The sequence below is a fragment of the Lissotriton helveticus genome, chromosome 7 (genome assembly GCF_964261635.1).
Source record: "Lissotriton helveticus chromosome 7, aLisHel1.1, whole genome shotgun sequence".
In the NCBI taxonomy this organism is placed as follows: Eukaryota; Metazoa; Chordata; class Amphibia; order Caudata; family Salamandridae; genus Lissotriton; species Lissotriton helveticus.
In genome coordinates, this window is record NC_136068.1 from 1703751764 (window position 1) to 1703765928 (window position 14165).

At 44.6% G+C, this 14165-nt stretch overlaps 1 protein-coding gene across 1 annotated transcript in view; it reads right to left on the reverse strand.

Moving 5' to 3' along the window:
• LOC144769650 (IgGFc-binding protein-like) overlaps nt 1-14165 on the reverse strand; it is a 573708-nt gene that overhangs the window by 255844 nt on the left and 303699 nt on the right. Inside the window, exon 10 of the mRNA XM_078653825.1 lies at nt 11024-11352. Coding sequence (XP_078509951.1) covers nt 11024-11352 — 329 coding nt within the window. The remainder of the gene's footprint in view (nt 1-11023; nt 11353-14165) is intronic.

A 14165-nucleotide genomic window follows, 5' to 3' on the forward strand; every position in this document is an offset into this window, starting at 1 on the left:
GACAAATAATGTACTGAACACTTATTTTGAGCTTAACTTTGCAGTTATAACAAGACAGACGGGCGATAATTGGGCCAGATATAACACTGTCACCTCGTGCTATATCCCAGGATAATGGCGATGAAAGGGGGGTGGCCCGTCCCATCTCCCTCTGTCCCCTGAGGGCCACAGAGGGCTCGCCCTTTGCCCGGGCTTAGCCCCGGGCGCTCCCGCGCGCTCCCGCGACACGGTGGTGACGCGCTCTTTATGCGCCGCCTGGCGCGATGTCAGCGCCGTCTCCCGCCGCAAAGCAGGGCGGGAAACATAGTCCTGTGCCCCCCTCCGCTCGGCGGCCGCTTCAGGATGACGGTTGCGGCGGCGGGAGGGGGACTAAGACCAGCAGGCACCAGGGTCCACAGGGAGCAGCGTTGGCGAGGTAGGCTCTCGCAAATTCGAAGGTCCTGGGTATTATATTAGGCAGAGTATCCACAGGGTTTGCACAGCGTCACCCGCTCCACCGGGGTGATGCGCTCTTTATGCGCCGCCTGGCGCGATGTCAGCGCCGTCTCCCGCCGCAAAGCAGGGCGGGAAACGTAGTCCTGTGCCCCCCTCCGCTCGGCAGCCGCTTCAGGATGACGGTTGCGGCGGCGGGAGGGGGACTAAGACCAGCAGGCACCAGGGTCCACAGGGAGCAGCGTTGGCGAGGTAGGCTCTCGCAAATTCGAAGGTCCTGGGTATTATATTAGGCAGAGTATCCACAGGGTTTGCACAGCGTCACCCTGTGCCCGAGGCCTCTACTTTTAGTGCTACTAGTGGGCCTTCCAGCACGGATTGTGCAGCCCACTAAAGTAGCCCTTTGAACATGCTTCTGGTCTGCAAGTGCAGAGCCTGTCTGTGCACGTTTACGCTTCTATGTCGATCTGTCAAAAATAACTTTTTGTCAGGCCCAAACCTTACTTTTTAATACACATGTCACCCTCGGGGCAGGGTGTGTTGTATTAAAAAAGTTGGACATCTACTTCGCTACTGCAACGCCTCCCATAGAAAAACATTGGAATTACCTTATTACATTATATAAGTGTAATTTTCGAATGGAAAGAGATGAACAGTTCTTAATTGGTGTCTCTGGAATCAAAATTTGAGATCCTGACGTAATGAAATCAGATTTTAAATTGCAATTCTAAAAGTGCCACATTTATAAGGTTTAAGACACACATATGATGGACGGAATGCAGTACAAATCAAAACATTCACTCCCAATCAAGAGATCTGGGTTAAATCCATCGTTCTTTTGCTCACCATGCCATCCCAGTTCAGACCAGGCTACATGCAAATCCGTCTTGACCCTGCGCCTCAAGAGAACAATCCAGCTCGAACTGCCAGGCCAGTTCCTACCTAGACTGCAAACAAGCATCCAGGGACTGGTTTCAGGGTTTCACCCCTCATCAGCTAGGCTAGCTTGAATGCAGTAGCACAGTGATCCTGGGACCCACGTCTGGGCACACCCAGTCCACTTAGGTCGAGAAAGCATTAGGCGTATGAATGAAGGACGGAAAGCAGAACAAATCAATACATTCACCAACAGTCAAGAGATCGTGACCCCTTGTTCGGCCCAGAAGTGTGGCTGGGGTTGAGATAGAAATTGCAGTGGGCAGGAATAAGTCCCATCTGGGTCCTCAAGTGATGTGTGTACCTGGTTCAGGCAGGTGGGAGGTCTAAGAGAAACAAGCTCATCTCAATTCCAGCTACACAATCAGGCATCCTTCTTTTGGACAGCATAACTGGCCCTGGCCACGATCCAGACACGGACGGGCACAGAAGACTTGCCTTTGGCGCGCAGCCGGCACACCCGCTGCGCTCGTCCACTGCGCGTCGCCGACAATGGGACTGATATAGTAAGAAACCAGAGTCTATGGCGGGAGACTACAGCGTCTCACTACCAAGATTGCGGCCCAGAATGGCACACCAGAAGTGAGGTAAAACGGAAGATCTATCCCTGAGGAAAGGAAACTCCCTCCACTCAATCAGCAGATAATCTGCTGCGGTGGACCAGGCAGTGACCTGATAAGTAAAAAGAATGGGCCACGAAAAGTAAGCACAGATTGCCAAATCTTAAATCCTCTCGCCAGATGCACTAACTTCTAGCTGATTGTTTGCTGTGCGTCGGCGCCATTGGTATTGAGAAAGTCAGGAACCAGAGTCTATGGCGGGAGACTAGAGCATCTCACTACGAAGAAGACGTCCCGGAATGGCACACTGGAAGGCAGGGAAAACAAATTATCTTCCCCCTAGGTAAGGAAACTCCCTCCACTCAATCATCAGACAATCTGCTGCTGTAGACCAGGGAGCGACATGAAATGTAAAAAGAATGCCCCACATTGACAAATGGTTTCAAACTTCTGAGGTGGCTTTATAGATGAGGAGGATTTGGGGGGCTGGTCTATCAAAACAAATTCCTAGCAAGGGGAGGGATCCCCTATAGTCCCTAGAGGAGGGGGACAGGATGAGGTATCTGCCCATAAAGGAAGCTCTCCTCAGAAAATAGGCCTTACCCCACAGAAATACAGGCAGAAGATCAGTGACAGTCAGAAACGGTTCCTGAAGTCCTGGGTAGATTTTGTGCATTCCTTTTGCAAGGCTTTTTTTACTGCAGGATTATCATGACAATATGTTACAGCTTAAGCACAGGTTACATAATCCATTTTATATTACAACATACATTTGAATAGCACTTATTGCGATCATAAGATTTCTCATTGTACGCTATGAAACTAGTAACAAGGCACATCAGTAGGAGGTTATATATCACTAGTTTTTTTCGTTTACAACAAAACTATAATTACAGTTTGCCATTTGACATGTAAAACCACATATATCACCGAAACATAAAGGATTAGCAAATACTAGGCAGCGTTTATTTAATAAGTTTTGGTATTTCACTTGGTATCCTATGGAGTTGCGGTGCAGCAGTTTATTCAAGGACAATGTATCATCCTATGTATCAAGTATATATCACATTAGGTGAATGATGGTGTGATAGGCCTCGCTCCCTGGCAGAACTCTCTTATGGGAGCTGATATGTCAGTGGCTCCCACTGCGGGCAGATGACATATATCTCGCAGCTTTCCTAAGTAGCGAAGCCCGCTCATCAGATGTGGCACGCTATATATTTGATGTTTGGACATCTGAGGTAGCATAATTACCTCCTTGTCGCACATTCTGGGTGCCTGGTTGCAAGAAGGAGCCTATTTCCCCACCTACCTGACTTTGTGGTTGTAATTCGGTTAGCAGCAGCCCCAATGTTTCCAAATCGCGTTCGGCATTCTCTTCTGAGCAGACTATCTGTAGTCATTTCTCTTTCGCCACCCCCCATTCCTGCATGTCAGCCAATCCACTAGTGTAATGTAGGCAAAGTGATCTGCGCCCAATGTATTGCAATATGCTGTCTGGCAAGTATCAGCACTAAGTGTGTAAACATGTGCCGTATTTTATTATTCATCTTTTGGGTGGGGAGGACACCCAAGAGGCAATGCCTGATGGTGCTTTCAACATAGATGCCTGTCATTTCTCTGTCTCTAGTACCCCCATCCAGTATTTTTAAAGCCTAGGACAATCCCATGATATGTTTATAAAGGCAGCTGGCTCCATGCCGCAGCATGGGCAATCTGTGGAGTGTGCCATATTATTGCGTACCAGCCTGTGGGGTATCAGATAAGTGCGGTGTAGATAGTTAAGTTGTATGAGCTTGAAATTGGCATTGCTGGTCACAAGTTCCACTGTCTGTGAGCGGCCTTGGCAGGTCTGTTGACCATTTACCCAGGAGCTAGCCGACATCTACTTTCAGATAAGGTTTGAGTGCCCAAAATAGGATTGAAATTAAGCCCCTGAGTGTTCCTGGGTAAGGCACTGGATGGTTGGGTGAAGGGCAGCAAGGTGAATGATTACAAATGGCTGTATGACCTGTTTGAAAAAGAGCACATGTTCATTAATTGGGCCAATACTTGATTGATAGTAAGCTCACTGACCCCAGGGAGCTTGCTAAAGAAGCAGAGCACAGGTTCAGCACCAAGGTCAATCTGAAGGTACCTACAAGTGACATTAAAAAGTGTGGTTGAGGTTTCCCCTAGCAGAGAAAAGGGGAGGCCTAGGGGACACAGACAGGTACCAGAGTAAAGGGGTAGGAAAGGGTTCCCATACCCAGTGTGAGAAACATGGTGGAGGTCCTGATCAAGGACTCCCCATTTTCAAGCCACTGCTTTGATTGTTCTCAGCTCTGATATTCTGTCTGAAGATACCACCCACGAGTGTGACCTTGGAGCTAGGTATTCCCCAGGGGTAGGTCATAGACCCTGCCACGATCCCCCTTAGCTAAGGGACAGACTCAGAGGTTGAGCCGGTGATCCCTGAGGTTGGGGTGCCACTTCCATTGAGTGAAAGGGGGCCCCAGTCACTGCTCTGGGGGACACCAGGGCTAGTCAGACCATGATAGTGGAAAGGCTGGTTTCTCCAGAGCTGTACACCAGCCATGTGTATAAGTAACTCAGGCCCAGGGGTATGACTTTTTCTGCCCTATGGCTCTGGTATCCCTGGAGTGGGGTGGGAGAGTGACCCATAAAATGGTCATAGTTAGTCCCCAGATACCCAAAGACTATATTCTGGGGAATGAATTGCCCCCTGTGTCAGGAGAATTGGGAGGGGCAGCGGCACAGGGAACACTGACAGTTCTGTTTTCTGGGGGTATGAATTCCAAGAGGAGGGTATGGGAGCCCATATGAAGATGAGGTGAGGAAGGACACACCTCTGTCACCTGTTCAGCAGCTCTCAAGAACAGAAGGTGCCAAACCTGGGTAATATTTTGTTATGTGCCCCAATGTACTCCAATCTAAGCCTAGGTAGCTACACGACGATCATGGAAACTAGCCTTATTTATTATGCATGAGGATTCTTAAGAAAAGTCCCTGCACATGACGTACATAACAGCATGAACATATTTTTTGTAAAAGTCATGGACATCTTCATCTTAGGGTGAAAACTACTTTGCATAATCGCAGGTATTGTTCAAGCTCATTTGCTTAATCATATTCACAACACTTTGAATATGTAAAGAACCCCAAAGCTATCTTTTTAGTATGAAAGAACCATGCCAAGACTAGATAGGCAGAGGAGACGCTTCACTAGACATTGAGGTCCCAGCCTGCAGAAGCTCTAGCAAGCAGTGGTCTGGCATCCCTTGTGGGGTGACCAACTCGAGATCAAGACTGGGCCTTCTTTCTCTCCCATCAGGTATTGGGGTTGTCTCTTTCCGAGGAGATTTTTGGCTCCACACCAACATACATGCTAGGTACATTGAGGTAGGGCTAGCATTGTTGGAGTACACTTGATTACTATCATGTATCTATATGCCTGCATATATTCACTGTTTTAACACAATGGTAGAATTCTACCTTTTATCTACTCTGTTGGCGCTTGTAACCTTATACATCTGTTTCTGTCTAATGATTGTCGCAGCGAACATGTTTTATACTAGAAGGACGCTGATTGAATAAAGGCTTATTGAAAACGTCCCCATTGTTTATTCTGTGTATCTCTCTGTGACCAAGTAAGCATGCGTGACTGAGCAAAAAGTAGTGTACTGATTCCACGATCCCTGAAGGATCAATGTTTGTCATGTTTGACAGTTGCCAGAAAATATTCGCTCCTTAATAAGGTTAGGGGGCTTAAGATGGCACTATGAGCTAGCTGGTGTAAAGACTAACATATGGTTTGGGGATGTCTGGAATCAGTCTGGTCACCTATCCTGTAGTTTATGTCATCTAAATGCACATGTCCTATGTATTATTAGGAACTACATGACATGGTGCTGGTTTGGTGCTTATTTATTAGTCAAATCTGAGTAGTTCAGTTGTGTTTTCTCAGAGTCCCCTACTAACATTTAACAAGAGATGTCTGGAGTGGGAGGAGAAAAATCTGCCACAGCTGAGTAGGTACATCCTATGTATTGGCAGTAGATTTGACCTCTCATCAATAGGTGGGACGGTTACCTTTGTCATTGAGACACAAGAGGCATTCAGTACAAAAGTATTCTATTTTTGAATCAAATTCTAACCTGCAGATCCTCGCACACATGTGTTTAATACTTACGTTCCAGATAAAACACCTGAAGGATACTCTCTATACGAGGGCATAGAAGTCCTGTTAACTTACCAGGAACACATTAATTGGTTTAAAGGCACCCTCCCCCAAGCCACAACAAATGTGAGACTTGGTCTGCTCAGCAGAGAAGGATCGACCTGGCCATTCCAAGCTGCTTACACACTGCATCCAGAGATAGATACATTGCCAGCAGCTGAATTATGTACACTTTACAAAGAGATTGTAAAACTATAAAATATCTTACGCAGTTTGTATTACAAACACCTACAATTCAACCTTCAAGGGTCACTCAAGCTGGTGAACCACAAGGGACTGCAACAAAAATTCAACCACAAACACAGAATTGGATAATGGGACCAATGCCCACCAGCCATGAATGAGCAGATGCCATTCTGGATAGCTCAGAAACTAGCACAGCTTGAAGCAGTAATTCCCTACATAAGCCCATAAGAAAAACACAGAATACTAACAATTCACTTGCTAATCGGGATAGCTCCCCCGATTGAGGACTGTACCACTTTTCTCACAAGTTTATACCGGAACTCCTGGTACCCCCCTCAATAGCAGTCATACCAGAAGTTTTGAAACAAATGCAGAAAGAGTATGGGGCAGAACCTGCCCTAGACTTAGGGATGAAATTGCAATTTTGCCTAGATAGCCACCATAAAAGGGGAGGCGGCAGCAGTGGCTATAGGGCAATAACTGAGGGAAGTCACGCCTTGCACAACAGGAGCGAGAAATGCCTAACATTATAAAAAAAACTATGCTTCACATGGTAGAGATAGTTTGGGAGCTAGACCACAAGCAGCAAGCAATCCTGAGAAGGATAACTCAAAGCAAGCACCCGATCCTTCTGAAAAGAAATGGGATAATATACAAACAAACAATAAAAGCTGAATGCATTATAATCACAGGGTGGGTCTCCTCAGCAGGATCCCTCTGATAGAAAATGCAACCTCAGACACCGTGATAATATCAAAAAAACATGACAGGTATCAGGATACTGATACACGTTCCTCTCGTTCTTTTCAGGGTACATCAAAAAATTTGGAGAGGCAAGGTCGGTCAGAACACAGACCAGAAGAGCGAGTCAAGCCAATCGACAAACATCACACTTCAGACTATATTATTATACAAGAGTATAAACCAAAAAGTAAACCTCGGTTTAAAAAGAAGAGTGCAGCTGGCCTTAAAATATGAAAAGCCCTAGCTACTGAGGACTCTACTACTGAACGGGGAAATGGAGGGGGACATACCCAGGAAAGTGAAATGTCTCTTCTGGGAGAACCTGACATATGGATACAATATCCTTTTGGCTGAAAAAGATTGGCTGCCTGAGTTGGTCATGGAGTGGTCAAAGGAGGAAGAGGTAATTTTCCCCACTTTCTCCGGCCTCGTTCTAGAGTCACTAAATCATACATACTCGCAGGAGTGGGCTTAGCGTTTGCTCCCGAACTTTACTGCAATCATGTAGGGTGGGTTGCTGAGTCACCTCAACATGAAATCCCAGTTAAAAATACTTCTACACCACAGAGGCTGTACCCATTATAACATGACGCAAAGAAACAAGTCAAGTAGATCTTAGATCAACTTGAATACCAAGGTGTGATTGAGAATTGCACCTCTTCCATGAATAATCCTTCATTTCCTATAATGAAACCTGATTTTTCATACTGTCTAGTTTTAGACTACAGGCATTTGAACAAATGCACAAAGGCATTTGCAGTACAAAATGCACAAAGTTGCCCTTTAATGAATAACATTGTGCAGAAGAAATGCAAAACAACACTAGATGCCACAAACCTGAGCCGAGTTGATTTTATCAGAGTAGAACGTAGCTGAAGTAGACCGGCAAGCTTTATGATATTCTTTCAGAGCTAATCTGTACATAAGTTTGTCTTCCTCATCATAGGATTTTCGCTAAATCCTTTCCAGATGCTTTAAGCGATATTTGACCCCCAAAGAGTGTCATTGAACTATGACACTGGAGGATGCAGCCTGGACTGAGTGATAAGTTTAGCCGCCAGAACCCAATCTAGGGAACCTCAATTCCACTTATCAACCTTAGACAGATACAAGATGACTGAGGGCTCAAACTGGGTAACGTGTCTTGTAGGGAGGAATTAAAGGTAGAGAATTCGAGCTTGGGCACATTCTTTGAAAGAATAGTAGTACACAAGTACATTGTATTTACCAGAGAAGACATTGTAATTGAAATTGGTACATCAAAATGCCTGGAGTAGAGGAGTTGGACAATTTACAACAAGAGAAAAGGGGGCCCATCAGATACCCAGCACTGTGTGTAGGGGCAGTGTTCAACATAGCATTTAAAGCTCTGAGATTCTCTGTCGGAGAGGAGGCAGAAAATCAAATAGAATCCTGGAAAATCTTCTAGTACATTAAAGTTAGCACATTTGAGAATATAATGAGAAAGGCCATCCGGTAGCTGGGTGCTTCAAATACCAGCATATCCCAGGGGGGCGATAAACATGGTGCTTGACAGAGTGAAATTATGGGAGAGGCAGAGAGAGAAAAATAAGGCCTCACAATCTGGGATAGAAAGATCTTGTGTCTTACACTGAAAATGCTGTCTTAAAAACAATTGCAATGCCACCCCTTCTTTTATCCAGGCAACACAGTCTAACCATACAATGGTTTGGGGGGCAGTGCCCCTATTATATCCGGGGTAGTGGCCTCATGGCACCAGGTTTTTGTTAAATACACTGCATCAGGCAGATTCTGTAGATGAAAATTAAAAAGGTCTAATTGATGTTTGGCCAACGAGCAGCAATGAATCTTATAAAAGTGAAAATTAGTGAGTTTAGAATTGGATGAATCAGGGGCCAACACAATGGGGACTTTAGGGTTGGGGACATCTAGACATAAACCAGATCCTGCAGTATTATCATGTGGAGGGATCTGAAAGGTATAGCAGTTACACCTCATGGTACTAGTAGCGAGCTCCATAAATAGCATGGCAGAGCGTTTTAGCTCAATAGATGAATAAACAACTATATTTAGGTTAAAAGAAACGGCATTTGTTTTACCTGGGTTGATTCAGGTGCAGACGGGCACAGACGCTCTTGTCTTTGGCGCACCAGTGGCATGTCTGCGCTACTGTCAAACTTAAATAATGCCGGGAACAGTGAAAGAATGATCCATTAAGCTAAAGTGCTAACCGCTCCATGAAGCAGGCCTACCAGAATGGCTGCTTTGCATTATTAAAACATTGTTAAAAAAACAGTACTAATTAAACAACCCAAAATGTAGGACTTCTACCCCCACTAATGAATTCTAAGAGATCGCGATGGCCAAACAACAAAGATTTTGAAGGAAGGCAGTGCAGAGAGACAGGCGGGCAACTAGAGCCAAATTTCGGGGGGGGGGGCTTAAAAATATTTCGGCCGGGGCTAATTCTTTCAACCTTAGACAGAGTGGCTGTAAGAAGGGGTGAACACACAACGAAAGCCTCATTTACAAGTAAATGGTCTTTTAAAGACCTGTTAAGTACTCGGGTGCGGCCCGCAAAGCTGTCTCAGCCCGGGCTGACACACACGACGGGGGCTCAAGCCCCGTGAGCCCAATAAGTGTTGCGCGCCTGCCGAGAGACACCTTACACTATGTCAGTTCTCGCCGCGTCATAGCCACACTTAAATATTAGCGGGAGCAGTGAAAGAATGTCTAAAAAGCTAGAGCACTAACTGCCCTGTGAAGCAGGACAAGCAACGCCAAACACATCATCTTACGACTGTTTTACTATGCAATTTATTGAGAGGTTGTAAAATAAAAATCCAGTTAGTTCCAAGGTGGATGAGGAAGAAATGCAGATGGTTGTGTGTAAGAATCTAAAGGAAAGCAAAAGATGTGTCACAGGAAATAGAGTATAAGGTGAAGAAAGAAACAAACTGCAAGGACACTGATGTTGACTAGATGGTTCACATCAAGTCACCACAGAATACAGTGTGGCCTGAATCTATCAGGTTAGTAGTAGTCAAGCGCAGTAAGTGTAGAGGATGGCAAGGTATGGACTTTATGGAGATTAGTAAATTGTATTAATGTTCCTTAACTGCCTTTAACTGCTTAGAAGAAGGGAGATGTTTGTGTGGAAGCAAAAAGGTAGTTCAGTTTGTTTTTTAGACCCAGGGGAGCAAGAAGTGAGTTCAAATATCAGAAACTGTAATAGGAAAACATTTGACAGCAATTGACTATATTTGAGGTTGGGGGCGAGATACTAGGAGCAGTGTAAGGAGGAGTTGTGGTCCAATTAAAAGGAATGAAAATGATCATTACATCACAAAGATAGGATGTAGAAGATAATGGGCACCTCCCAAGTTAAATTATTTTATATTGGGGAATATTTTATCTTGAATGTTTTAGTCTCATTGTATGGCCTTTTTGAAATTGGTTACAGTGTGGATGAAACTAGTTGGTTTGCCTAACTTGAAGAGGTGTGAGGTGTGGATCTGGGAATTTAGTGTGGATACATGGTTCATGGTGTGGATGTAGTTCTTGAATAGGGGAATGTCATCCTTATGTGTGGTATGTATATGTTTAACCTGGAGCTGGAGTTGGAAGTTGGCCTTCATTAGTTATGCTTCCCACTTGTACTGTTCTTGTTTAATGCCTCTAATGTGAGTTGGTCATTTTCTTTCTCACTACTACAGTAAACACAAAGAGCAAGATCAGGTCTTCTGTAAGTGTATTACCCAATAAAAATTCACAACAGACAACTTGTTAGATGACAGATCTGCTTATACAAAAGAGCTCTGTCAAACATTAAACACTCATGGCCCAATATTATATCCACACCACAACACAATATCACAGAAGTAAAACCAAACAGAAAGCATACAATACAATTACAAATATGATCTATTTTTGGATCACTCACCCTTATTTTTCCAATTTCACCCTTGTAGATGGATATCTTGTAGCCGTACACATAGATGTTAACCAGTCGCACATACGAGACAGCCTGGTTCCCCCGGTTGTCGTTCTTCTCATCGATGGTGAAGGGGACGAGCGTAGGGTCAGTACCACAGTACTTAGACATGGTGTAGGAACATGTGCCCTGGAATTCATACGTGTACCCATCATAGATACTGTAGTGTGGGTCTCCCCATCCCCAGCATTTGCCAAAATAGTCTGGCACACACACTGTGTTTCCATCTTTGATTTTGCAGGTCTCTTTTGTTCGACATCTCACGGATTTGCAAGGGTCTGTAAGAGAGAGTAAAAATGTGCAGTTTAGAAATTAAATTGTGCTACAGCTTATGCAATCTAGCCAGAAAGATGATGTCTGCACCACATTCTGTGCTTAAGTTGTCAGTGGTGTAGTTAAGGTGTAATAGCACAATAGCTCCATAATACCTGAGTTGCTGATACAATAACAGTAATAGCTATAATCTGTGTGCAATGGGCTCCTCAGACGCTTTGTACCCTGGTGCCTCTGCACCTGCTGCACTATTAATACCTATGCCCCTGGAAAGTATCATTCTTCCCAAGAAGATGAGTGGCTAAATCAATTGTTACAACTGTTTTGCTCCAAGGAATGTATGAAGTTACAACGCATGCCATTATTACGCATGCTGTTACAACAGATACCTTCACCCGATTTGCTGTCGGGGTGCGCTGGAAGTTGGAATAGTATAATTTACTATTCCAACTCCGATGTGTGCAACAGTAGGGAAGGTGTTTGAGTTAATTCCAACACCTTCTACCCCTGCAACAAACCTTTCGCATTGTAACGAAGTGCTGTAATGGCATGCGTTGTAACGCTTACATTGTAAAGGCTGTTTCCCCTCTCCATTCAAGGGTGGAAAGCCCCAAGATGGAAGGGCATGTGTACATGAACTGGCAAAGTGCGGTGTTACGCTAAAATTGGTAATGCCAGGATCTGTCAGTTTCTAAACACAGGGATGCACTGTATTTACACCAATATGGTGCACTCCTGCTTTTCCTCTACATTGGCACTAAAGAAACTGCCTAGCGCCAGCACAGGCACCCTAATGCTTTGCTAGGGTGACTATGCTACAGGGGTGATTGTTTATGTACAGGAAGGTGTCCCTTCCTGCACAAAAAAAATCCTCCCCTCAGTGCAGACACCCTTGAAAAATGGCTCTATGGTGCCCGTACTAGGGGTAACGCAGGGATGAACTGTATTTTTGTAAATACAGCGCATCCCTGCATTCCGAAACTGACATAGCGCGGTGTTACCAATTGTGGCGTAACACTGCGCTCTGTCAGTTTCTTGTACATATGCCCCTAAGTCATGAGCCTCTCCAGCTCTAAATGGAACATTTGAGACGAAACAGTCGTAACAACTGATTAACAACTAATCTTCTTGAAAAGAATGATAAATCCCATTGACGTATGTATCAATAGTGCACATTCCTTCCCTTTTTAATTTGATGGACTGCAGCGCAGCAGGAAGGCTTGATGCACTGCTGTGTGTCAAGATATTGTAAATGAGGCCCCAGGTATTTCCTGGTCTTATTTTTGACACTGCCCCATACTTTGTAAATAAGGGACAACATCAAAAACCAATGGGTGTTGCGCAGAACGCCCACTGCAACACCCATTGCCCGCCTCTTTCATGCTAAGTGCTACATGAATAGGTGCATCATTTTCAAGGCGGCGTGAAGCCACATTAAGTGGCCTGACGCCACCTCCGAAATAACGCGAAGGACTTAACGCCACCAGAACGCCGCAAAAAGCGGAGCTCTAGAGGCGTTCTGGTAGGGTTAACTCAGGCCCCGGAACACAGTTCTCAAAGGGAATTTTTGCATTTCTGAAAAGCTATAAAGGTTTTGAACAGTCTCTGTTTACTGGATTTATTTTCCAGAGAACAGGCTTAAAGGCGGTGGTGTTTATTAGAAGGCAACTCGTGAAGTCATCCAACACTTGAATTCATTACCTTTTGCAGTGCTCCGTTATCCTTTCTCCTCTCTAATGAGTAAAACATGTACGTGGTCTTCAAAAGCAGTTCTGGAAAGCAACACAATACAGATAGAAAGACCGAGTGCGTGCCACCGGGAGAACAATTCCCACACAAACCATTAGGAAAAAACAGAAAGTGCTTGTCCTGAAACAAGTGCCTAGAGAGATACAGCCATCCCAGGACCGATGTCCTACGCCAAGGGTGCTCCCGAGGACATACGTGCTAGGGTATGCGATTAACATTATTGTGTCAGAAGATATGTTTGTATGAAATAATGTATCCAATGAGATAAAAAGTACTTTCATTCACCGCCAAGACAGCCAATACTTCCCTGATGTGAGCTCACTGAGAACCATGCTGAGAGCCTGTTTAGATCGCCTCAAACCTGTTTGCCATTTTCTGCCCCTCCCCCTTTTGCCAAATGGCGCAGAAAAATGTCACAGCACCAGCTATTTGAACGTAATGCGCGTTTCTTTCTACTCACAAAAAATCCATTCTGCAACTTTAATTTTTTTGTATATAGTAAAGAGTACTTGCACAATGGCATTAACACAATAAAAGAAAATGAACACATAGTTGAATAAAGACATTATTTTAAGGGAACTGTGCTCATTCTAATACTACGTAATGTAGATCTCAATTTCAAGATGATTGGTACTGTCTAGAGCCATCAGTACAGCATGTGATTCTTTTTTTCTGATACACCCTGTGCAGAGGTGATGATGAATCGAGATTTGCAAAGCGAGCAGCTAATGTGAGTGTCCCTGCACTAAGCTCACATGTAAGGGAAAGTGAGCTTTGAGAGAAGAGCCATGTTTTCACCCTATTTATGACTCCAAGGCAGCAACCAACATTTCTCGCCATATATAGTGCAAGAGATACGTTTATGGCTTGATGTAAAAATGTATAAAAGACTAATGCAAACCCAATGAAAATTGAGACATTCTTCAAATCTCTTGCCTGTAATTGTTCCCCCGGCCATATTGTTTGATTGGCAAAAAATTTCTTGGGATACTTAATGGAACTCTGTGTGGTAGGAAATGTGTGGCTTCCTGCAGATTCCATGGGCCTTATTTATGAAGGCCTTGCGCCG